The following is a 25,895-nucleotide window of genomic DNA, read 5'->3' on the forward strand; positions in this document are numbered from 1 at the left end:
TCTATTTTCCAACCTTTTGAATCTGAACTTGCCTTATGACTTGCTTTCATCAATAAAAAGTGGCAGAAGTGATGTTCAGTTAGAGCCTGGGACTTATGGAGCTTATGATTCCCACTTTCACCTTCCAGTGATGCTGCAGCCTTGATATTAGGAAGCCCAACCAAATGATGAGAGGCCTTGTTCATGGGTGACACTTATACCCATAAGACTAAATAAGGAAGTGAGGATAGACAGAAAAACCCAAGGCCAGTTCACTCATTGCCACTGAATAAAAGGCAAAATAAAAGAAGATGCAGGTAGATTGATATTAATAGATTGGGTGGTGAGGCCAAATGGAAGAACTCTTCTAATTGTTATGTTCTTTTTAACAAGAAGTGAGAGTTGGCAGGTAGGCAGAGAGATGGCACTGGGGTTTTGAGAAGAAAGGTGTGAACAGCCATCCAAGTGAGTGGGTGAGTAATTTGACCAGGAAAATGTAGCACAGTTGCTCAGCAGCTCTGAAGGTCTGCTTGATGTTTATGATCATTAAAATGAGTCATGTCAGCATGCTGGTTTGTTTTTCTCCAGCCAAATTCACTTACCCAAGAAGTTCCAGTGTAGGTGGAAGGTTGGGCTTTTTCCAGGTTAAGAAAAAGGAAGAAGGAAGAGCCAAGGACATTGAAAATATATGCAAAAGAGTGGCAAAAATGATGGAACAGGGAATTCATGCCAGGAAAAAAGGAAGTGTAAGAGCAGAGGGATAGGGGAAAAGTAAGAAATCTGTTGAAGGTAATGACTTACTGACACTTATTGGTATGAACTGGAATGACAGGAGGGAGTAAAGGGGGCTCTTTGACGCAACACTATGGAGGACACACAGTTATTAGTTCAAAAACACAATCCTGGGAATGGTTGGCTATGCTTGGTGTTAGAAAACATCATTGGAGGTTTGAAACTGAAAGGCTGTGGGTATTGCAGGAGCCAACCAAGTAGATATTAAAATCACCATAAATTATGAATGGAGCCAATGTTATTACTGGCTATTATTCTACCAGACCTATGCACTAGACACTAACTCCCTGAACTTGGCATTCAGAGCACTTATCACAGCTTGAAATAGCTAAATCATTATTTGACAGTTATCAGGCTTATAGTTCGTTTTGCTTTTGACTGATATTCAGTTAGCACTCAAAAGGCAGAAGGGACGAATGAATGAATACTGCTCTAGCTGTGGTACAGAGAAACATCAGATGTAATAAAATATAAGGTGATGAACTCTACCAAAAGGATCCACAGCATTTTCACATGAATGAGAAAGCAAGGTTCCATGAAGGAAGGCGTTTTTGTCTACTGTACTCCCTGCTGATTTCTCAGGGCCTAGAACAGTGCCTGGTGCATATTAGGTACCCAATAAATATCTGTTGAACGAATGACCAGCCAAACCAGTATTCATACAGTCATCCATTCCGTCTTTTGAGCACCGACTGCATATCAACCAATAAGTAAAGCAAACTATAAGCCTGCTAACTGTCAAATCACTCAAGCTATTTTAAGTGCTCAGCACACCAATGAACACACCGGTTTCAATATCCAACCGCGCCTGCGCTGCAAGCAAGTCTGGCCACGCTTGACATTCTGCGCCTGCGCCCTGCCTCCCGGCGGGGCGCTCCTGCCGACTTCTGCGGCGCTTCGCCGCGGCAGGTTTGCACCTTCTGGCCCTCCGTAGCCGCTCGGCCGCTGCGCCGTTCCTGGTTCCTTTTCGATATTCCCACGCCTACTGGGCCAGGTTCTTTCGGGGTTCGAGGAAGCGTCGTAGGTCTCTCCCACGTCAGGGACTGGGCTGTGGAGATGGCGGCTCAGAAGATAAACGAGGGGTTGGAGCACCTCGCTAAAGCAGAGAAATAGTGAGCGAGCTACCGAGGGCCTGTGTGCGGACGCTGGGTCCGTGCCCCGCCCGGCCCGGCTTAGTCAGCACGCTGGCGGGGTCGGAGGGCGGGCGTTGGGGGAGAGGGGGTTGCGGCTCGCTGACGCCCGCCAGGCTGCGGGATCCCCGTGTCGTCCCGGGCGGCAGACCCCAAGGGCTGGGGCCGGGTCTGGGGCCGCTGCCACAGCCGGTTGGGAAGCGAAGTTCATCAGCCCCACCGGAAGTCGTCTGCGTGCCAGAACTGGTGTCTGTAGGGAGGGGCTCCGGCGTAGTGTTGCGCTGCTTTTCCTGTAAAAAGGGTTTCTCAACCTAGGCTCTGCCCCAGATGGCTCCGGGGGAGGGGGGACTGTCCTGTGCATTGTAGGATCTTTAGCAGCACCCCTTGCCTCTGTCTCTCCCCTCTCCCCTTTTATGATAATCAGAAATGTTGCTTACAAAAATGTGGTGCTCACAACCACCACTCTTGAAGGGTCCCTGGTGTTGCGGAGGAGACTATAGATTTACCCTGAAAATTGCTCGGTGAACTCTTCATCTGCTATCATACTGGTGCTTAGTCCTTAGTGTTCTATTTATGTGTGTGTGCTGCCACCTTCTGGTACAGAGTGTAGTAAGGCACTCAACAAATATTTGTGGGCCTGAACGGATTTTCCTAGCTTAATCTTTTTGACACCCTCCAACGAATTTTTATCTGGTAATTACGGATAATGCAATGTTGGCATCGCACTCTGGCAGGTGCTTCACATACGTAATTTCATCATCTGAGATCTTACCAACTTTCGAAATAGAGATTCTCATTTTACATAAGAGGAAATGAGGCTTAAGGAAGCTTCATAATGACTTACCCAAGCCTGCAGTCAGTTGAAAGATGGCAAAGCCAGTTTTCAAACAGTGGAAAAACTCAAGCCCTTTTTATTATACCACATTTCTTACAAGGTGGTGTGTAAGGTACTGGCGCTGTTTTAGCTCAGGAGGTTTCCCTAATAGTCTCATTGTATAGTGAGAGCTAACATAAAAGTATAATTAGGGGCGGCGCTGTGGCTCAAAGGAGTGGGGCGGCGGCCCCATATGCTGGAGGTGGTGGGTTCAAACCCAGCCCTGGCCAAAACCTGCAAAAAAAAGAATAAGTATAATTAATGTGTGAAATACCTAAAGCTATGGTAACTGTGTCTTGATAGCACAGAGGGAGGAAGTTTATTATGCCTGAGGATGTTTAGGAAAGTTCATAAAGGTGATTTGTGAGCAGGGCTTGAAAACCCAGGAATTTTTTAAGATCTTAGAATTCACAAGAGAACAGATGAGTGAAAAGACGTTCAGATGGTAGAATGTATTCAGTGGACATGGTGGAGATACAAAGCAAGGAAAGTTAAGGGTGAGAGAAATGGAAGGTCCTGGAGGCAGGCCAATAGTAGGTTCTTGACCTCATGGGATAAGTGATGATGGCCTGAATTCAAGTAACAGTGAGGGGTGGATGGAGTAACATTTGTCACATAGGGTTGACATGTTTAATGACCTACCTGGAATTAGAGGTGAAGGTTTGATTCTTGGGTTTCTAACTTGGGAAATGGAGTGTGAGAGGCCTTCAGCCCAGGTAGATTAGATGAGTGGGCATGATTAGTGGATAGGGCTGGGGCAGGCAGTGTTGGATTCAGGCTTGAAGTGTTAGTTTGACATGATTCTAGACAAAGTTGCTAAGTAGGTGGCAAGAAAAATGGGCCAAGAGCGTCTTAGAAAACAACTTTTTTCCTCTGTTTTCTAATAGAGTTCAGTATTGCTGAATAGTTTTGTAATAGTCAGACACACACATCCTGCCCCCCCTCCCCCAGTAGATGGCAGTTTTATTGTTGTCGTTGTTTTCCTCCTAGGGAAATTGGTCATTTTTCTTGTTGATGCTTTGGATAAAAAGACAAAAATACTGACAAGAATAGCCATTAAACCTAAATTAACTATACTGCTTTTGGATGATTTGCTGTATTTTAAAATCTTGAGGGGGGGGGTTCCTTGTTTAGCACTTTAAACAATCAGATGATTATATCTTCTTTTGTATTTTAGAAATATACAGAATATTGAATGTTTGAGGATAGGGGTTAAAGGATTAGAATGTTGCTTTATTGTACATTTCCTCAATTTCATGGATTAGAATAGACACACCACAATTTAAGGGGTTTATTTTTCTAAGCAATTCAATTCTTGGAAAGCTTGAAAAATAGCTTACAAATTTGAATCTTGTAACAGTATATATATGCAAACATTTTAGATGTTATGTATGTTAAATTTAATTGGCAAAAAAATGTTACTTAACAGTTAGGGCTTTGGGCAGTTCACTCAGTTGTTAAAAGTGAAGGGCATACTTCTGAGGACTTTTAGGGATTCCTTGTCAGTTAAGTTTCTCCCTGATTCATTTGAAACAAACAGTGTTATATGTATGCAGGTTTTCACTAATTAAATTGAAATTTAGAATTTAAGATGACATTCAGTACTTCTTATGCACACAAAGTTTGACAGTGACTGAATTAAACTAAGTTTGAAATTATTTTAAAGTAAGAAAAATAAATTATTGTAGAAAGGGAAAGTCATATAAGGACTCAAAATAGATTGTCTTCCACTTGACATCTGAGAAGCCAGTAGTAATCTTAGAAAGCAGTTTCTTTTGTTTTCATAATGTGCTTCTCTTCTGGTTATCCTTCATGTTCCTTGGTGGCTAATTCTCACCCTGTATTGCCTATTTCCTTTGCTGTTCCACTCTTGATTATATTACTTAATCTCTCCTGTCTCCAGTCTCCCTCAGCCCTAGGAGATCTATTTATGCTCTGGGTGTGGCCCATGCTGATGGCTCCTCTATTTATGTCTCCAGCCTCTCTTCTGAGTCAAGTCTCTTGAACCCAGCTGCTAAAGACACTGTGCTGCAGAGGTTCTCAACCTTTAATGCGCCTCAGTCCTTGTTAAACCTCAGAGGTTCTGTAGGTCTGGAGTGGGAAGATCAGTTTACATTTCTAGCAAGTTCCCAGGTCATGTTGATGCTGCTGGTCTGGGGACCATGCATTGAGGACCTCTAGGAGGAAACCACATACGCAACAGTGGGAGGGGAAGAGTTGAGGTTGTATTTATTATGAACAGGTTTGGGTACATACAGGTGGGCAAAGTGGGGAGTTTGTACCTGAATGGCTTCGGGGTTTGACCTATAAATGTGCTTGGTAATGCTGTTAAATTTGTTTTCCTTTAATTCCAGCCTAAAAACTGGTTTGTTAAAATGGAAGCCAGATTATGACAGTGCTGCTTCTGAATATGGAAAAGCAGGTATTTGTGACCATAGTCTTATTGCTCCAGTGTGTAATCTGAAAATAGTCTGATGACTTCATCCCAGCATGATACTCTTAATCTTTAATAGTTTAAAAAAAAAAAAAGGTAACTGCATAAACCTTTACATTTTTTTACATTTGTTCTTGGATGTATTTTTGGATGTAGATCCTGGTGTTTGTCAGTCCTGACAGCAGAGGAGGGTGGGACTGGGTGGACAGCTGCAGGTTTTTGGTGTTCTTCAGGGTCAGTCATTACTGCATGCATCATTTTTGCCATATTTCTCTGTTATATTTCCTGTTATTGAAAAAAGAGTTTTCTTTTAAGTTATTTTTTTTAACCTAGCCTCATTCTAAGCATATATGCAAATCATGTTTTTTTAGCACATTATGTATTTAAAATATGTGTTAAATGTTTAGGAAGTGTTAAGCTATCTAGATAATTGTATTAATTCATCTGTTTATAAGACATAAACTATCTGAAATATGATCAGGAAAATAATTTACTAAAAATTTAGCATTTTTAATTATAGAATGATAGCTTTCAGCATATTTGTGATCATTTTGGGAATAAAGTATTACACAGTTTTGAAGTACCTTACACATATTTCTAGCAGTGGCCCGGATCACATTTGTTAGCCTAGCTTAGAGATCATATAAGTCTGTTTTTGCACAGACTTTAATTTTAGTATATCACTAAAGAAAAGAGAAGTTCACAGATCAATTGAAACTAATCAGTATAATGTAGGGTTTATTTTCTAGATAAAAGAAATGACAAATGAATCTTTAAGCCTTTTATTTAAATGTGAGTGAATTCTTCCTCTGGCATTATGTAAATTTTATATATCTCATTCTAAAAATTACGGAAAGTTGTTCATATTTTATGAACCTTATACACGGATGCTTTTTTCATAGGAGGGTACATCTTTTCACAAGTCTGTTCTGTGAAGGGAATTTAATATGTATTTGTTTTATATGCCTCTGGCCATGAGCTACATGCAAAAATAAATGTTGTAGGTCAGATATTCCCATTAACACACCTTTTGTTTATTTTCTTTGTTTATGCAAAATACATTTAATCAGGAAAAGAAATTTTAAAGCAAAGTATGGAAAAGCAGGGAGAATAGTTTCAGGGGTTTTTTTTTATTTGTTTTCTGCATTTTATTCAAGAGAATTTTAAGAGTGTTTTAAACCCGTAACACTTTTCTAAAATCTCTGTGTTTTTTATTTCTTCATAAGCAACCTTTGGTCAAGTCTTCCAAAATTTATAGGACCATATTTTAAAGCCACTCCTAATGGTTTTGTGTTGATGATTACACATTTAGACAGTGAGATGCCTTTTTCATAGATAGTTAAATGGTATAAAAGCTTTGCTTTTCTAAATAAATGAATTGTCAGACATTTATTGTAATATGTTCCAAAAGGAAAAGTGTTATAGAATTGTTTAATGTGTTTCTTGGTCTTCAGTTTCTAAATAATTTAATGAGCTGTAACTAAAGCACTGCTTTTATATTACATGTAAAACCGGTGAAGAAAGATGCTGTCTTTTGTGACTGAAGTACCTACTGGGATAGTTTGGAAGTGTTGGTGTTAGATTTCCTGATTTTGAGTGGCAGTAGCATTGATTTGTTGCTAATAGTCAACAATGAAAAAAGAAAAACTTAAAAATTCTAAATTATTAATCATCAGAAAGGTTATAAGAAACTGCTTTATAAAAAGGCAGTATTTTATACTTTTATGAAAATTCCTGAGTATTTGATTGAAATAAGTATGTTTATAATACTTCTTGTAAAATGCAGAATTCAATAATGATTCATTTGAGGTTTGTAAGTGATGAAAATAGAAAGTCTTGTTTTTTTTTTCCATTTCAGCTGTTGCTTTTAAAAATGCCAAACAGTTCGAGCAAGCAAAAGATGCCTGCCTGAGGGAAGCTGTTGCCCATGAAAATAATAGGGCGTATCTTTTTCAGTCATTAAAAAGAAATAAAACAATTAGATGATTTTGGCAAACTATTTTCTCTTGCTATACATTTCCTACCTGTGAAGCAAAATGATTTTAAAATAGAAAATGATTAGAAAAATTCTGCATTTGGGGGCCAGGTGTGGTGGCTCACACCTGTAATCCCAGCACTCTGGGAGGCTGAGGTGGGTGGATTTCCTGAGCTTCCAGGTTCGAGACCAGCCTGAGCAAGTGCAAGACCCCCATCTTTAAAAAATAGCTAGGCGGGGGGCAGTGCCTGTGGCTCAAGGAATAGGGGTGCTGGCCCCATATACCAGAGATAGCAGATTCAAACCTGGCCCTGGCCAAAAACTGAAAAATAAATAAATAAATAAAATAGCCGGGTGTTGTGGTGGGTGACAATAGTCCCAGGTGCTTGGGAGGCTGAGGCAAGAGAATTGCTTGAGCCCAAGAGTTTAAGGTTGCTGTGAGCTGTGATGCCACAGCACTCACCGAGGGCAAAAAAGTGAAACTCTGTCCCCCCCCAAAAAAAAAGAAAAAGAAAAATTCTGCATTTTAAACTCTGAAGGAGCATTTCTAGTGATGTATGGTGATCAAGTCCACACTGATTTGCAGAGCTACATTTGAGAATTTATTTTCTGTTGTTTCTGATTTTCCTTATGGCTTTACTTGGAGTGAAATGAGGGAAACCTGTCAACTCTCACTGAAGGATATAAAAGTAGCACAGATACTGAAAATGCATGAACTGCTATATCAGTTGTTTTTAAATGTGGTCTTCCTTAGGTATTTGAAGTAATATATCTAAGTAATTTAAAATAATAAATTTTCTTGAGATATTTTAAAACTTACTGATAAAAAAATGTTTATCTTACAAATTATAGTCATAATAACTTCAGATTTTAGTAAAACTCTTAAGATTAATATATATATTGACAATAGAAAGTCATATGGTGATTTTTATGAATTTTAACAGGTTATCAATAGGCATTGAATTATTTCTTCTTTATCAGTTTGTAGGATTTGTCTTTTGGAACCAACTGGGTCAATGATTTAGTTACTTGTCTTTTAAATAGCAGATCTCTAGATACTATTGGTTTCCTCTTTTTCCTTAATTTTAACTTCATTCCATCCATTCAGTCTTTTTCATGCTGCCAAGTAAGTAAATATTCTCTAAGTTTTCATGCATTTACAGATTATGTTTTAAATGTTACTATTTTTCTGTAGGTCAATAAATTTTTCCCAAGTTAAAAATTCATAAATAGTGAATTATTTTGTATTGATTTAAATAAAATAGTCATTTCCATTTGCTTCAGTATTTACCTAAACTTTTAAAACTAAGATACTCCTAGCTGTAAGATATATAATGTTTAAATTAAATTTGGCATAATATTTTCAGGACCATTTTGTTTGGTAGCCTATGAAACACAAGTTAATTAGAATCTCTCCCCCCCCCCCCACTTCTTGGTTGTTAATAGTGCCCCTGGAAAAGGCAGGAAACTTTCTTCTGTTTTTGTGGAGAGAATTTATTTGTTTTAAAACTAAGATTTAAGTTTGTCCAACGGAAAGTAATTTAACCTTTCTCACTCTTACATAATTTTGCATCTACAAAATAAAATCTCTTCAACTCAAATGTCTAATGTTCCTAAGGCATGATTGCATAAAAAGGAGAGAAAGTCATACGATAATACCCGTACAAGCCCAGAGTGATGTGTTGTGCATGAGCTAATTTTAATGGAAGTCACTTCTCTCACCAGTAGTTCCTTGATGGAAAGTTTCTTCTCTCTTATTTCATTAAGATCTCATCAGAGAAATTCTCTTCTCTTTGCAGAGCTTACGAGCAAGCTGGCATGATGCTCAAGGTCAGTAATGTTGTATCACAGATACTGTTTAGGTAAAATGAATTAATCACAGTGTGTTAAAGTAGAATCTATGTTGAGATTGACAAGCTTCCATACTGTAAGTGAAGAGAGGCCAAGTTAAGATCTCCTGCCCAGAGTAACAGTAATGGAACCTATAGGGTACATTCTGTCTTAAGATAGTATTAAAAGTGAAATTTAAGAAAAAATATCTTGGAGGGAACAGAAAACAGCAAGGTTCTAAGCTCTATAACTAGGACAGATGTGTACATACTGCTTTAAAAAAAAAAAAAAAAGGCCAGGTACAGAGGCTCACACCTATAATCCCAGTACTCTGGGAGGCTGAGGTAGGTGGATTGCTTGAGCTCAGGAGCTGGAGACCAGCCTGAGCAAGACCGAGACCCTGTATCTACTAAAAATAGAAAAACTAGCCAGGCATGGTGGCTGGCGCCTGTAGCTACTGGGGAGGCCATGGCAAGAAGATTGCTTGAGCCCAAGACTTTGAGGTTGCTTTGAGCTGTGATGATGCCACAGCACTCTATCTAGGGCACAGAGTGAGACTCTGTCACAAAAAAAAAAAGGAAACAAAGCAAAAGTGATGTATAGAAGATTTACCTACTTCTCAGAACTTAAGGACATCTTAATATATAATAATAAAAATTTAAAGTTCTTTTTTTGGTACTCATGGGTTACAAATAGAAGAGATCTTGTTTTATAAATACTAGTTGGCAGTGAAGAAAACCACAGACTTAAGTTTTTGCTACTTTAACTGATTCTTTTTGAATGGGATATTCTGACTGATGTACTTATGCCATTTTTTATACTTCTACTTCTTAAAAGCAGGTTAGGAATTAATATCCTGTGGTGAGACAGAGCATGCTGTTTTATGACACTGACTCTCAAAGTAGCCAAGTGGCAATTGAAATAAAATATTTTTCTTTCCATTCTTATGTTTTCTAATATGGTAAAAGCTGTTTTTAAGAACTTACACTGTAGTAAAGCTTTTGAATTTTATATATGACTTTTATAATTTGAATTTACTGATTGTTTTCAGTTAACACATGCTCATTGTAGAACATTTAGAAACACTAGAAAGAATAAAGAATGCTAGTTACATACGTTAACATGCTTAGTTTAAAAGCTAGGAAACTTTGTCCCAGAAATTCATATTCTGCCAGTTTGTCATAAAGAAATATCAAAGATTTATGCAGAAGGGTATTTATTAAAAATGGCAATTATCTAAATTTTTAATAATAGGAAGATGTTTAAATATATTAGGATGCTTCATTGTATGTATGATATGATAAATACATTAAAGTAAAGCTTTTCTGGCCAAACATGCAACTAAAATGAAATTCAGTGATACAAGTTAAGTTATTAGCAGCAATTCCTTGGCAAGTAGAACTTTTTGTCATCAGAGAAAGCTCTGACCTCCTGCCTTGGTTTCCCTGAGAGCAAGGAAGCTCTCAGGCAGTTCTTACAGAATATAGTATCTATAGCAGTGCTAGAACACTAGTTCTCACAGCTATAGTTTACATAGCCATGCTATGACTTGAGTCTTCATCAGAAATTGTTATCTAAATGCATCAGTCAGCACCTGTCTAGGCCTTAATTTGAGCAGTGGAAACACTGCTCAAATAGCTGTTTAATTTGAGGGTTGGAAAGGCACTACTTTGTATGAAGGAAAATAAACTTAACGAGTAGAGAAACATGAAGGAAAATGCCTTCTGGCATGGTCTCCTATTAAATTAAATGCCTTTGGACAATCCTGGGCAGCATTGGGAGTCCTGAGATATAGGGTCCACAGTTAATTCTAACTAAATTTCCACAATCAGTTATCCTTCTACACAGCTTAGGGAGTGACATTAAATACAGATAGGAGGGCAGCTACAGGGACTTGTAGGATCAACCATTGGTTCTTTCATTTAGCAATTATTGTGATTTCACATCCTGTTTGCTCTGTAGGCACACAAGCCATTGAAAATAAGCATGTTTATGGTGAATGTTATAACTTTTAAATAGGCAGCCTGTCATTTTTTATGGAGAAGTATTAGTGGTGTGGTTGGACCTCCCTTATTCATAGGCTTACTTCATTTGATGCCAAAGCAGGAGGATATAGCTGTTACTTTTTAATCCTAGGCCTTTGATGGCACTCACTTCGTACTGCCTTCTAATGTGGTTGTAGCTCTGTACATCGTACATACTAGGTAAAACTCATGAAGGATGGGTTTTACCTAGTATATCCCTCCAAATGCTTTTATATTATAGATGATCAGTATATATTCAATTATAAATAGATGAATTAGGGGAAGAACACCCAGTTAACCCCTGAACATAAAACTTTATTCCTCAAAAACTTGGTTACCAGTAGCCTACTGTTGACTGGATATCTTGTCTAGATTATTAAGAATTGATTAATATATAAAATATTACATATTTTATATATAATATATATTATACAGCATATTTTTATAGTAAAGTAGAGAAAAAATGTTAAGAAAACCATAAGGAAGAGAGAATAGATTCACCATTCATTAAGTGGAAGTGGATTGTCATGAAGGTCTTCAGCCTTGTCATCTTCACCATGAGCGGGTGAGGACGAGCTGGTCTAGCTACCTCATGAGTGGCAGAGGTGGAAGAAAATTTGTGTGTAAGTGGACCCACACAGATCAAACCCATGCTGTTCAAGGGTCACCTGTATTCTGCAAAAGCCAAAATGTCCCTCTGGACTGAACAGTGATTTTTTTAGGTTTCTGCATCTCCTTTGCACTATTCACTGTTGACTGAAATAGTCTCCAACATATGCCGTAGACAGAGATTCTTTCATTGGCCTTGGGTTTCATCACAGAAGGTTTTGTTTTTATTTTTTCAGTGAAGTTTGGGTAAATGCTTAATATTAACATGTTCCACTTGGATGGATGTTAGCAACTTTTATGCAGTATCTTTCAGCCTGTTTTATTGTTAGTTTCCAGAGCTAAATAATGAAAAGTTCTGTTTTGGAGTGGTGAGAGTGAGCCCAGCAGTTTTGTTAGGGGTATCCTGATGGATTTGTTAACTTAGCAAAGGACTGAATAGGCAGATTTTAAAATAACCCATGAGATGTCAATGTAGAGTCTACTTTGAGATACAAGTCATACCTAAATAAGTAACATTTGTTAAACTCTGTGATTAGCTATAAGTGATGTTTTTATTTTATGTAAAAAATTTTTGATTTGGAGATACTACGCAGTAGCATCACAAGATCTTGAGACTTACAGATTAATGGTTAGATAGAGAATTTATCCTGTTAATGACAGTCAGCGTGGAAGAGTGTTGAATCTCAGATGAACTGAGGTATAAGGGATAATTGAGATGGGTGAGGCAGCTCTGGCTGTGTAGGGCAGTTGGCAGTGAGGAGAAATGCAGCCAATTCCAGGAGGTGGCTGGTCATCTCATCTAACAGGGACAGCTGCTCGCTACTCAGTCCTAGCTCGTTATTGCCAGGTGGGAATACATGCCTGCTGTAGCCATAGCTTTTGTCTTTTTATTTGTTTATTTATTTTTTATTTTTTGAGATAGAGTCTCAAACTGTCACCCTGGGTAGAGTGCCGTAGCATCACAGCTCACAGCAACCTCAGACTTTAGAGTTTTAGTGATTCTCTTGCTTCAGCCTCCCAAGTAGCTGGGACTACAGGTGTCTGTTACAATGCCCAGCTAATTTTTGGTTGCAGTTGTCGTTGTTTAGCTGGCCCGGACTAGGTTCAAACCCACCAGTTCCAGTGTATGTGACTAGCTCCTTAGCCACTGAGCTACAGGCGCCGAGCCTTTGATGTCTTTTTAAAAGAAGCCGTTAAACATTTTCTTGGGGAAGTGTCTGATTTTAAAATAATGCATGGTTCAATCAAATTGGACTTGGAAATGAGATGTAGCCCTCAGGCTACCAGTTTGTGATCTCTGGCAAAGGCCTTGTGTATAGTAGAGCCCAGTAAATGTTTAAAGAATTGTAAATGCTTAGAAAACACAAAAGAGCAAGTTTTTTGCTTTCTAGTATATGTATAGTTTTCCTGAAGGTCTGTGAAGTGATGATAAACTCTGTGGAAATTATGGTTTCGGTTTAGTTAAATGAAGCTTGACTTGGAGAGTAACCATGTGAAGGCATTTCATTTTAAATGTATTTGGTGTTGTATAATATTTTTTGAGTCATTTCATGAATTAGGATAAAATTTCAGATGAACTCTGTATTCCTTAACTTGATACGTTTTCTGATCCATGCTGTATCTTTTGTGCAAAGGAGATGCAGAAACTGCCCGAGGCTGTCCAGCTCATTGAGAAGGCCAGCATGATGTACCTCGAAAACGGCACCCCTGACACCGCAGCCATGGCGCTGGAGCGGGCTGGAAAGTGAGCACATGGAGCTACTGTTCAAAGACCCAGTCTCACACAAGGCTGTTGTCTTTTTCTTTCTTTCTTTTTTTTTTTTTAATAATGTCCTTTGCAAAAGTTTTCTATTTCTCATAAGTCAAATTTTCTTGTTTGATTCAGGCTTATAGAAAATGTAGACCCAGAGAAGGCTGTACAGTTATATCAACAGACAGCTAATGTGTTTGAAGTAAGTTTGAATTTTTTTTAATTACTTAGAATATTTGGATTTTTTTTTAATTACTTAGAATATTTGGATTCTTTATATATTATTTCTTTATTTTCTAATATATAAGAAAATGAAGAAATGCAGTGGCTACTTTTGAAACTTTTCCATGCTCACTTTATTCTATTTCTTTTTTGCATTAGAGAATAGTGAAAATGGACTAGCAGCTTTGGTATTCCCCCTTGATGCAGTGCCATTACTTGTTTGTTAATAAAAGAAATGCCAAGACATAGAAGATCTGTACATTAAACCAGCTGACACTTTTTCTTTGATTCCTTCAGAATGAGGAACGTTTACGACAAGCAGTTGAATTACTAGGAAAAGCCTCCAGACTGCTTGTACGAGGACGCAGGTACATCTTTCAAAACTGTATTCCTATGTGTCCATGTATAATTTGAATCCATGTTTGAACTGGTGAGTAATTTGAGGGTTTGCTTGTTAGTATTTCTGGTGTAAGCTATGGACACACCAGGCCATTCAGTAAAAAAAGTGACATCTATAGACAGACGATAAGAGCAGTTCTTTCAAAGTTTACTGCCGAAGTTTGTCATGCACTTTGCTTGTAGTGGTTGAGACATGGCTCAGCAGCATGAGAGAGAACAGTTTTCTTGATCTGTTATTTGGTTACATTATAATCTCTCAAGGAAAGGTAACAATGTCAGGATAAATGACAAACATGTCCTAAATGTTCACCCATGAAACTGACAGTTCTTAACAGCCAAGTAGTGTTATTACATAGGACATTTACTTTTGTATCCTTAAAACATGACTTTAGGCACAAAATTTTTGAACCCTGGAAAGCTAAAATGCTATTGGATTTTTTTTTTTTTTTTTACTTTTTTACTTTTCCTCAATTTACACTTAGTGGACAATTTCTGTCATTAATGAAATTCTGTTTGCCAAATTCTCACTTAGTAATGTAATTTAATTTAATTTAATGTAAATGAAGAGCAGCAACTTTAAGAGATAGTATGCATGGAGATAGAGACCTTCACTGAAACTTCTCTGTAGCTTTCCAGGGGCAGAGAAGACCTGAGATATGTATTGTTAAGGAATTAAAATAGGAATGATTAATGAATCCATCAGTGCCATGCTGAGATTCACTTCAATTTTTTTCTTTATGAAAACTTAGATTCTAAAGTATAATTCAAAAGATTTAGAGGAACTTGAAAATAAATTAATGTAGAATTAACCATTAAGCATTCTCATTTAGACATCCAATTCCTTGACTTATAAATGATTCATTTTGGTCCCTGAAAGTGTTTGTGACAGAAACAAAACTGTTTCTGGTCATGGCTGCCAGGCTGCTGCAGGATAGCTGAAGTGTGAAGTGTTACTTGGATTCTGACTCTTGTGAGCAGGGGCCTTACATTATAGAAACAGGGAATAGCATCCTTGACAAGGGCAGACAGTAGGCAAGTCCTGGCATACTTCTGCCTCCCCAGGGCTCTCAGTGTCTTTGTAGAGCGCTGGGTCCCTTCCTGTAGGACCCTGTGAAGGGTGGAAGATATGAGGTGGCAGTAGGTGAGGACAGCCCTGTGTGGGGTCCACTCTGCTTCAGCTACCCTGAAGTGTTTCTCCTTTTTGTGTCTTTTTACCTTTGCTTTCTAAACATAGATTACCTAAAATGTTGTGTTGTAGGGGCAGTAGCAAAGGGGAGGCGAGGGACTAGGATCTGCCCTGGAGGTCAGCCCACCTGTTCATGGTCCTATAGTGAGCCCCCTGGGGAGTGGAGCCCCGGCCACTCTGAAAACCTTGCTGATGGATGTTGACATGTGTAATAAAAACCTCTGTTTGAGCACCAAGTTTTCTTCACAGTTTCACAGAGGGGGAAAGTGTGAACTGAATGAGCAGAAGTGAAAATGTGTGGATATACTTGGAAGGTGGATGGTGGCAATTTGTAGATCTAGGGCAACCAATTGGATCTTTTATTTACTTCATGATTTTGATTTCTTGGGTTTTTTTTCTTTTTAGTAAAATGCATTTTAAAAATGTTTTCTGCTGTGTTTGAACAAAAATCAATTTTACAGAAATATATTTTTGAATTGTATAACTATGTAAAACTTAATTTAAATTTATTCAGGAATATGAGATTTTGAAAAGTGTTGGGTCACTGTTGTATGAAGGAATTAAAAATCTGCTGCCATGGAACTTCTGTCAGGAACTTTGGTAGTGCTGGGAAAGACAAACATGGAGAGCTTATGCTAATAGAAGGATAATTGAGACAATTTATGTGTTACTTGAATATCTTCAGTACATACTCAGATTATAATCTGATTGGATTAATTGCCTGTAAGAACTAAAACAAGTGACAGTTGTGTACTTCACACATGTAACATCTGCTAATAGAGTTATATTTTTATATTAACTGATTTAGTCCTAACTTAAAAATATAAGCATAGTAAAATTAATCTATTTAGTATTAGTCTTTCACTTTTCCTTCAGTTCTGGAGAGCAATAATTCACTTGTGATTCAGAATTTTGTTTAGGTGAGTATCTTGGCTGATCTTAGAGTTGGTCCAAGTCCAATGCCCTTATTCCGTCTTAAAGAGGCCTTTCCAGTGAGCTGATCGTGGCTTAGGCCTTATATTCCAGTGCCTTCAAAAAAGGTTCTGAGGTGGAAGCTGCCAGCACACAATGTATTTTTTCCTCAGTGAACCAATGCATTTATAAGACTCATTCAGCAAGAAAAGTACTGCTTCCCACCTGTCATGTGAGACAGTTACTAAATCCTAAAGAGAGGGAGGCTGTGTGTGTTTGGCGGGTCTGTACTGTTAAGGAGAGTCACTGGGTAACTGTCTTGCGTAACTGTCCTGTTCATGATAACAACTGAGGTGAGAAGTGTAGAAATATGCTTATCACTGATGATAAAAAGCTTAGATGGGAATATGCCAACTAAGGCTAAAAATGTGCGTAGATAGTTAAAACTATATTCTGGAGTTCAAAAAAATGGGGCTAGAGCAAGAGTTGTTTGAATCATGGTAAGGAAGATATCTATTGAAAGCTTAGGGGTAATTGACGTTCTATGACAATTTCTTGCCATAGGTACATAATGTCTGTAAGTTCTCATTTTTTTGTTTTACTTGGGTCTGATTCTTTTTCTGAATTATAAAATGATAAAAACAAATTACTCTGTCTTCAGCAAAACCTAGTACATTTTATTTTGTTAGGAATATTAAGAATTACCTGATGGTGGCTTGGCACCTGTAGTATAGCTCAGCAGCTAGGGTGCTAGCCACATACACCGGAGCTGGTGGTTTTGATCCCAGCCCAGGCCTGCCGAACAACAATGATAACTACAACTAAAAACTATCCAGGTGTTGTGGTGGGCACCTATAGTCCCAGCTACTTGGGAGGCTGAGGCAAGCGAATTGCTTAAGCCCAAGAGTTGGAGGTTGCCGTGAGCTATGATGTCACGGCACTCTACCAAGGGCGATATAGTGAGACTCTTATCTCAAAAAAAAAGAATTACCTGATGGGGTATTTGAAAATTAGTGGCTTTGGATGCCGATTTCATGCACTTTTAGTTATGTTGATCAACTTTACAATTACAAATCTGTATTAATGCAGAGTATTTCTCTCAGCTCTTAGGCACTAGCACATGGAAATGCCATTTTTATGTCAAGGAAATGAATAATTTATGTGTGCAGAATGTAGTCTTTAGAGTTAAATATATGAAAAACTTAAAATACTGAGATTCCTATTAGAATGATGTAATCTGGGCATTTACAGCCACAGAATATTCTGATGGAGTTTATTTTATAAAAAAGGATCTGTGATAAGCTCAGGATTATAATTACAAAAGATAAGGATACATGAGTCCCTTGGAGTAATTTTCTGATTCTGCATAACAAATTAGCACAGGCTTAGCAATTTAAGACAGCGTTCACCTATCACCTCAGTTTCTGAAGGTTGGAAGTCTATACACAGTTAGTGCTGGGTTCTTGGCTCATGATCTCACCAGGTTGAGATCCAAGTGTCTGACAGAGCGGTGACCATACCTGAGGCTTTAGTCCTTTTCTAAGCTTGCTGAGTGTTGGTAGAATTTTTACCTTACAGCTGTGTGACAAAGATTGCTGTTTTCTTACTGCACTTGGCTCTGGAATTGACCTTCTGTTCCTGGGCACATACTCCCATAGGTGGTTCTCAGTATAGTAATTTGCTACAGATTGAAGGCATTAGGAGAACGTGTCTCTGACTTCCAGAGGCTCAGGTGATGTCAGGCTCACATGGGCAGCAATTTGCTGGCAATCAGCTAATTAGTGTCCTGATCACAGAACTGATGTGCCATCACACTCAGAGGGAGATCTTGGATATGGCTTCAGAACTCTGCTACGCTAACCACCTTGACCAAAGCTGACTTTGACCCAACAATTTATTAACTGGATCTTTTTGGAAATTCAGAGTACATTTCTCCAGTGTTATTTTATAAGGCATTAAATTGCCAGGGTATAGCCCACAGAAATTTAATTAAACTCATGATCTAAGTAGCCATATTATCATAAACCAAGCTACTATGCCACTATGTGGGTGTGTGTGTATATATATATATATACCCAACTATTTTTTAAAATATAAATAATATGCAGAAAAATAGAGCATATGGTATAACATTTTTGTATTTTTATTTTAGGACACAGCACCACCCCTCTTCCTTTGTATCCTAACAGTACAGCTGTTGAGCTGTGGGAACTTCCAGTAACAAGCCACTGGTAGTTACTTCTATAGCCTTGGCCTGTTTATTGGGATGAAAGAAATAAGTGAAGACTATACAGTTCACTTAGTCCTAAGTTAGGTGATGCTCAAGGATCCTAGAATTTAGCATGTATTACAACTTTTCAGGCAGAGGAGGATCTAATGGGTGTGATGACATTGGAGCTGGGAGAGTGAGAAAGGAGTAAGAGCTTAGAGGGTTCCGGAGAACATTTTTGGCAGTCCCTGTCCGGTCCTCTTGTCTCTTCCTATGCCATTGGGTGGACTGGAAGGAAAGGAGCTTGTGTGAGAGCAGATGGAAAGGTGAGTGTTGTAGAAGGCAGGTACAAGAAGGATTTTGTTGAGCCCTCTAACTTGCCTCCCCATCACCCTGCCCTCTTAGGCACTGAGGAGCTTACTAGGGCCCATGGAGGCAGCAGGAGGGAATGTGGTGGTATGACAAGATGGGGGTGAGGAGTGCTCCAGGTGTTTTTTAGCCAGAAGGAAAGAAATCTGGAGTGATGAGATTGAGGAGTTATGCTCTAATATATTTCACAAAGCAGTCTATTTCATAGATACTCATTAATGGGCAATCTTTACCAAACTTAAAACCTCCATTTGAACTAACACATCCATAAGTTCTTTTGCTTTGTCTGTGAGCTTGATGCCTAAAAGGGGAGAGTCTGACATTTAAAGGACAAGCCAGATGAGCAGAGCTCATGGAAACATGACTCTGGGTGGTGCTGATAGCGCTTGTCCTCCTGGTTTCTCTAAACTCATGATGTTATCTGTGCAAATATCATCACAAAGGTGGCCTCACTGTACTTTGTTTAGACCTGCTTTGTTTTACAGTTCTTTGTTTTGTTTTTAGGTTTGATGAGGCAGCACTCTCTATTCAGAAAGAAAAAAATATTTATAAGGAAATTGAAAATTACCCGACTTGTTATAAGGTATTCTTTGAAAGTGTTTGTTTTTGGCTTTACATTACATGATTTTTCATTTTTCATGTTGATGTTAATAAATGCCTAAGTTAAGATTTTACAGATACTTATAGGTTTTTGTAAAATAATATTTATGGGCTTCTGTTTCTGATGAAGACAGAGTAAGCTCACTCTCTATAGCCTGTTTTTCTTGCTGATTAAAACTAATTTACCAGGTAAGATTCAAAGAGCAACTCTTCTCAAACTCTTGCTAAGGAAATAAAAGCAGGCAGACTGAGGGAGGAACAGCCCTTAGAGAAACAATGAACATGGGAGTGAGTTGCCCAAGCTTTTTTCTGTTTCCTCTTATTACCCTGACAGACGCCCCCAGTCATGGAGCTGTAACAGAAGCTATAGTACGGCAAAAGAAACTCTAACGGAAACTCCAATTTTCTAAATAGAAACTAAGAAAAGAGGTCCTCTTGTTTTCTTTTTCTTCCCTTGACTTCACTCCAAGGTTGAACCCTAGTCATGGAATTACAGCTGTGATGATGGCTCAGGCAGAGAAAACTCCAAAAGAGCTCTTTGGCCAGAGGAACTGGGAAGATGAGTGAAGAGAATGAAGAGAAAATTCCAGAAAGGAGGGAGCTGGAAAAAGGAATCCCCTGAGTGTATGCATAGCCTATATACAAGCCTTGAGTTTACTCTTTAACTGTACGAGACAGGACTAAAGTAGCAGTGCAAAGTTTTAAAAACTGAAATCAGATTTAAGCACTACCTAAGTCTCACATAGCTCTCTGAAGGGCTACTATTGCATGGGACAGACCCAAAGCTGCATAGCAAAGGATTTGAGCTAAGGTTAGAACCACTGCCCACCAAAAGCAAGAAATAGTATGCAGTATGAACTTAATGGGAATGCTTATCTGCTGAAAACATCCATACCCTGCTGAGAATTATGGTGGAAGCTGTACAATCCAAAATTACTCAACAGGCAAGAATCAGGAAAATGTGACCAATTTCAGGAGAAATGACAACTGTTGCCATTTTGAAGTGACCCAGTTGTTGGAATTAACACATGAAGACTTTCGAGTAACTGTCCTAAGTACGCTATGAGGTTAAAGTTAAACACAATTGAAATTAAAGGAAAAGAGGACCTATTTTTTATAGAAAAACTTATTTTTACAGAGACTATAAAAATGAAATAAATAGGAATTTTAAGAGTAAAAAGCACATTATCTGAAATAAAATACATATGGAGATGGTGAAAGACTCAGTGAACTTGAAGATAGATCAATAAAAATTATCTGAATAGAGATTCAAAACCTTGAGAAATATTTTATGAAGAGCTATTTTGATGATGAGATTTTATCACTTATATCCTGGATCTCCTTATTGCTTTTATTTTAACTTAGGAATACTGTAATTATTTCTGTTTTATGAAGTTTTCATTCCTAGACATTGTCCTACTATTTTTTAAAGAATTCAGAAGAATAATCATAAGAGTTAGAGGTTCCCTCTCCTTATTTATTGCCTTTTCAAGATTCAATCTATATGAATACTTGAAACAAATTCTCTTAAATGTGATGGTTGTGTTCAAAGGCTTGTGTCCAAACTGCTGTCCTCAGACCAGCAGTAGCAGTGGCACTTGAGACTTGGCAGCATGGCTGCACCAAGGCTACCTTGGACCTGCCGTCAGAGTCTTCATGTCAGCCACATCCCAGGACATCAGAGTCTGAGAAGTACATTCTAGAATGTTATCTCTTAGGTGTCCTGTGGAGGTTACTACAGAATTTATAAAAATCTATATACAAACTGAGACCCTGAAAGGTAAATTCTAGTTGTTTTTAATACTACCAGGAAATTGACTTTATATAATGGATATAAATTTGACCATGGTCACCTTTTTGGTTCCAGAAAACAATTGCTCAAGTCTTAGTTCACCTACACAGAAATGACTATGTGGCTGCAGAAAGATGTGTCCGGGAAAGCTACAGGTAAGGTGTCGTCTGGACCATATTCATTTGCAGTGTTGACATTACTGTTCCTTCAGCTAAGATTGCTGCTTAGACAAACAGTCCTGCCAGGAAACTGGGTTTTTAAATTAGTCTTCATAGTGATAGGAGTGCTCAACTACCAATTTAGCTTTTACTGTAGGACTTTCATAAGTTGTTCCTTTCCTGTGTTTTTTTTTCCCTTGGGAACCTTCATGGTAGTGAAATGACTTAGTCATTTTGTTTTATTTGCCTAAGGAAAAAAGAATCAAAAAAAGAAAAGTTCCCTGACTGTATGTTCAGAAAGATCTTGTTAAGATGATTAAAGCGAGGAGTCCTGATCTCCACATTGCTCACATTCGGAGCTGGGTTTGCAGCGCTGTCCTGGGCACGGATCCCTGCTCTCTGCCCACTGGATGCTTGCAGTATTTTCTCACGTGTGACAACCAGATGAATGCAGATGGTGTCACATGGCTGAGAAGTGTTCTTTTAAGAAATGTGCTTTGTGCTTACTGTAGCATACCAGGGTTCAATGGCAGTGAAGACTGCACTGCACTTGAACAGCTTCTCGAAGGTTATGACCAGCAAGACCAAGATCAAGTGTCAGAGGTCTGCAATTCTCCGCTTTTCAAGTACATGGACAATGACGTGAGTGGCCTGTTTGTTTGTGTGGCTTTCCTCTTTCCTTTTTTTTTTGAGACAGAGCCTCAAGTTGTCCCCCTGGGTAGAGTGCTATGGCATCATAGCTCACAGCAACCTCCAACTCCTGGGCTCAGGCAAGTCTCCTACCTCAGCCTCCCAAGTAGCTGGGACCATAGGCACCCGCCACAACGCCTGGCTATTTTTTGGTTGCAGCCATCGTTGTTGTTTGGTGGGCCCAAGCTGGATTCAAACCCGCCACCTTAGGTGTATGTGGTTGGCACCTTAGTCACTTGAGCCACAGGCGCCAAGCCTCCTCTTTCCTTTTGAAAGGGAGAGGCTTCTAATGAGATTGTTTTTCTCCCATGGTTTCATGAGATTATCTACCTTCTATTCTCAACTGCTGCTCATAAACTCACCACTTGCATTGAATTTCACCACAGATTTAGATAATGTGGATGTCAGTCATATGGGTCTACCGTGTCTGACTCTGTGGACCTCGCACAGTTAAAGTGATTCTGTAAATGTCATTCTCATTCCTTGGCTCCCCATTCCTTCCGACGTTCCCTGCAGGTTGCTTATTTTAAGTTCTTTTAAAAGAACTGAAAGAGCCCCATTGTGTAGTGGTCTTTGTAAGTCAGTTGACTGTTGGGGACCCTGCTTCTATGACAGCTGTGTGATACAGGTTATTAACTATCTCCAAGCCTCAGTTAAATTATCTTTAAAACTGGAGCTTCTGGTGCCTGCCTTGCTTGTCTGCTTCGAGGAATATGCTGGTCAGTGTACAGGCAGTATCCTCTCTTGATGCCTTACATGTAAAGTGAGCCTTGGTGTAAGTTTCAGTTTGTTTCTTATTTCTTTGTCAGTAGATTTGTGAACACCTATTTCTTTGCTCTTAGGACTTTAGAGTGTCACCATAGTGTCAGGTCAGTTTAAGCTCTCGATGTTTTACTATTAATAGTTGCATGCCGGTCACATCATGCTCATAAGGTGTCTGACAGGACATTGCTGGGTTTTACCTTTTTATCTAAAATGCTGTTTTGGTGTTCATGAGGGTAGAGAGCTAGGCTCTGGTTTTTATAGCTGAGTAAAATATACCAGGATTCTAGTTACCTACCTTTTTAAGAACTTTTTTTTTTATCATTGACAGTATGCTAAGCTGGGCCTCAGTTTAGTGGTTCCAGGAGGGGGAATCAAGAAGAAATCACCTGCAACACCTCAGGCTAAGACTGATGGCGTCACCACCACAGCTGCTGATGAAGAAGATGACGAATACTCAGGAGGACTGTGCTAGTATTTTGCTTGCAGAAAAGAAAAGGAGTAAAAAGGGAAAATCCTGATGTGCAATTTCATGGACTTGGGCCTTGTTTAAGGGCATCCATACTTCACTGTAGTCATGACTGTAAATACTAATAAAGACTAATTTTTAGTTATCATTTCTCCCAAATCACTCATTGTAATTGCTACCTGTGAAGCATTTTCTATGTGATAAGAGCTTTCTTAAGATACCAGTAGGAAATAGCAAACAAAGTACTATCATATTTTAATACAGTTGATTTTAAAATTTTTAGGCCAAATTCTAGATAAAATACATTCTGAACAAAAGGAGCAGTAGACATAGTTTTTCTTGGGTTCTTGTAATTTATCATGAGAGTTTTTTTTTTCATTTAGTTTAAGACTGCTAAAAGTGAGGTTTACTGGTAAAAATGACTTAAAAGTATGATGTTCTGTTTTGAAAAGGAAATTTATCCCACATGATATTAGATACACTGAAATTTTCAAATTTTTTTCAGAGGTGACATAGGTACAGGAAGCCATTTTGAGCCTCAGAATAGCATTTACCCCTGTAAAAGATAGATTTAAATTTTATATGTGGCATTACAAAATTTTGAAAGTAGCATGTTAAAGTGATTCTGTAAATGTATAGGGTCCTCTGAAGTATAGGTATTCCTTCCATCTAAAAAATACATAACAGTGGCCATCTCCAGACCTTAGTTCTTCAGCAGATAGAAAGTAATAAAGGCCTCTATGTAGTTTAAGAAAGGGGTAGTGTAGGCTCGGCGCCTGTGGCTCAAGTGGCTAAGGCGCCAGCCACATACACCTAAGGTGGCAGGCTCAAATCCAGCCCGGGCCCGCCCGGGCCCGCCAAACAACAATGACAGCTGCAACCAAAAAATAGCCTGGGCATTGTGGCGGGTGCCTGGGGTCCCAGCTACTTGGGAGGCTGAGGCAGGAGACTCGCTCAAGCCCAGGAGTTGAAGGTTGCTGTGAGCTGTGATGCCACAACACTCTACCCAGGGGGACAACTTGAGGCTCTGTCTCAAAAAAAAAAAAGAAAGGGGTAATGTGTCTATTAATCTAGTATACATACATTATTTTCCCTCCAGAATATTCTCTGATTTGATTTGAGTTGCAGCTAGACCATAACTTGACATAGGAAAAAAAAAAACTTAGCTAAAAGGGAAGAATTGTTTTTAAAAGACATATTTCTTTTCTTTTTTCTTTTTCTTTTTTTTTTTTTTCTTTGAGACCCAGTCTTACACTGTGCCCTGGGTAGAGTGCTGTGACATCATCACAGCTCACAGCAACCTCAGACTCTTGGGCTCAAGTGATCCTCTTGTCTCAGCCTCCTCAGTAGCTGGGACTGCATCTACACTTGGCTAGTTTTTCTATATTTAGTAGAGACGGGGTCCTGCTCTTGATCAGGTTGGTCTTGAACTGAGCTCATGCCATCTGCCCACCTCAGTCTCCCAGAGTGTTAGCATTACAGGTGTGAGCCATTGCACTTGTCTAAAAGACATTTATTTAAAACACTGCTGTCAGTGTTTTAGTCCTTTATAGTTATTTCCTAAAATGTTTTGAAACATTCCTTTTTCTCCCTGTGTGGTTTAGACCCATCTCATAATCTGGTAATTGGGAAGAGGTTTACAAACGTCAACAGTGTGCGTTCTGTAGGCACTTTCTACCCCAAATAGTTTTCTGTTTGTTTATGCCCTATCTCTATCTTTTTGGGCCACATCTTGTTTAAGTATATAGCATGCTTAGTTTTGCTAAGCTCCTGGATTGCTTCTGTATTGCTAAGGTAGAATACAGAAGTGACTTTAGCCAAGTTCTATAGGAGAGCTTAGAGTGTCGTCTTCCATTGGCAAGTGTGCTTGGAGGGGTGGGTGTTAGTATATAATCTTTATCATAGGTCTGATAACAAACACTAAGAAATGTAATGCTTTTTTGTTTTGGTTTGGTTTTTTAAGACAGAGCCTCAGTCACCCAAACTAGAGTACAGTTGCATCATCATAACTCTCTGAACCTCAAACTCCTGGGCTCAAGCAGTCCTCCTGCTTCAGCCTCTAGAGTAGCTGGAACTGTTGAACCCAGCTGACCTCTTATTTTTAGTAGAGACAGTGTCTCAAATGAACTCAGGTGATCCTCCCACGTCAGCCTCCTGGAGTGTTAGGATTACAGGCAAAAGCCACCATGCCTGGTCTAAAATCTACTGTTTTGATTCCTTAAGTTACCTGCATATTTCTATAAGTAGCAGATCATTTTTCTTAATTGTATTGAGATTACAAATAATCTAAAGCTGTATTTAGGTATTTGCATTTAAAGACATAAATGTTTCAGAAATCCCATCATTGCTACTTACTCCCTTTAAATCCCATCAAAAACTTAATGCTTAACATTAATGCTCCTTTAGGCTAATTACTTAGTAATACAGAGTTGGCAGTACTGTAAACATATTTACCTGTTTATAGACCATATTACCCATTACAGCCTTGGGTAAAACAATTTAAGTTTTGTTCTTCTAACATATTGAAATTAAAGAGTAATGATTCAGTGTATCCTGTAACAGTAATACGGCTGAATGTTAAACATAAAAGGCTATACACAACATACAGCCTCCCTCATACCCTACCCACATTTAAGATAAATATGCAGGACTCGGGGATGTTTCTCTGATATTAGACATTATTCTATGTGGTATCTAATAAATATTATTTTGAATTTATATATTTTATTT

General features: G+C 38.6%; 1 protein-coding gene across 1 annotated transcript; it reads left to right on the forward strand.

Annotated features, from left to right (window-relative positions):
* Positions 1 to 1,611: 1,611 nt before the first annotated feature.
* Positions 1,612 to 23,454, forward strand: NAPG (NSF attachment protein gamma). The gene is made up of 12 exons (XM_003800464.3): positions 1,612 to 1,883; positions 5,130 to 5,197; positions 7,068 to 7,152; positions 8,293 to 8,310; positions 8,984 to 9,014; positions 13,282 to 13,391; positions 13,533 to 13,599; positions 13,917 to 13,987; positions 19,199 to 19,277; positions 21,162 to 21,241; positions 21,757 to 21,886; positions 23,028 to 23,454. The coding sequence occupies exons 1-12, from the start codon at positions 1,828 to 1,830 to the stop codon at positions 23,169 to 23,171; spliced, it is 939 nt and encodes a 312-aa protein (XP_003800512.1). The 5' UTR covers positions 1,612 to 1,827; the 3' UTR covers positions 23,172 to 23,454.
* The last annotated feature ends 2,441 nt before the right edge of the window (positions 23,455 to 25,895 follow it).

Source organism: Otolemur garnettii, unplaced genomic scaffold, assembly GCF_000181295.1.
Source record: "Otolemur garnettii isolate 467f Iridium unplaced genomic scaffold, OtoGar3 scaffold00176, whole genome shotgun sequence".
NCBI classification, from domain to species: Eukaryota; Metazoa; Chordata; class Mammalia; order Primates; family Galagidae; genus Otolemur; species Otolemur garnettii.

Coding starts and splice junctions, on each gene's coding strand:
- NAPG (XM_003800464.3), top strand. CDS start 1,828: ATGGCGGCTCAGAAGATAAACGAGGGGTTGGAGCACCTCGCTAAAGCA. Junction 1,884..5,129: donor CTCGCTAAAGCAGAGAAATA/GTGAGCGAGCTA, acceptor CTTTAATTCCAG/CCTAAAAACTGGTTTGTTAA. Junction 13,988..19,198: donor CTGCTTGTACGAGGACGCAG/GTACATCTTTCA, acceptor TTTTGTTTTTAG/GTTTGATGAGGCAGCACTCT.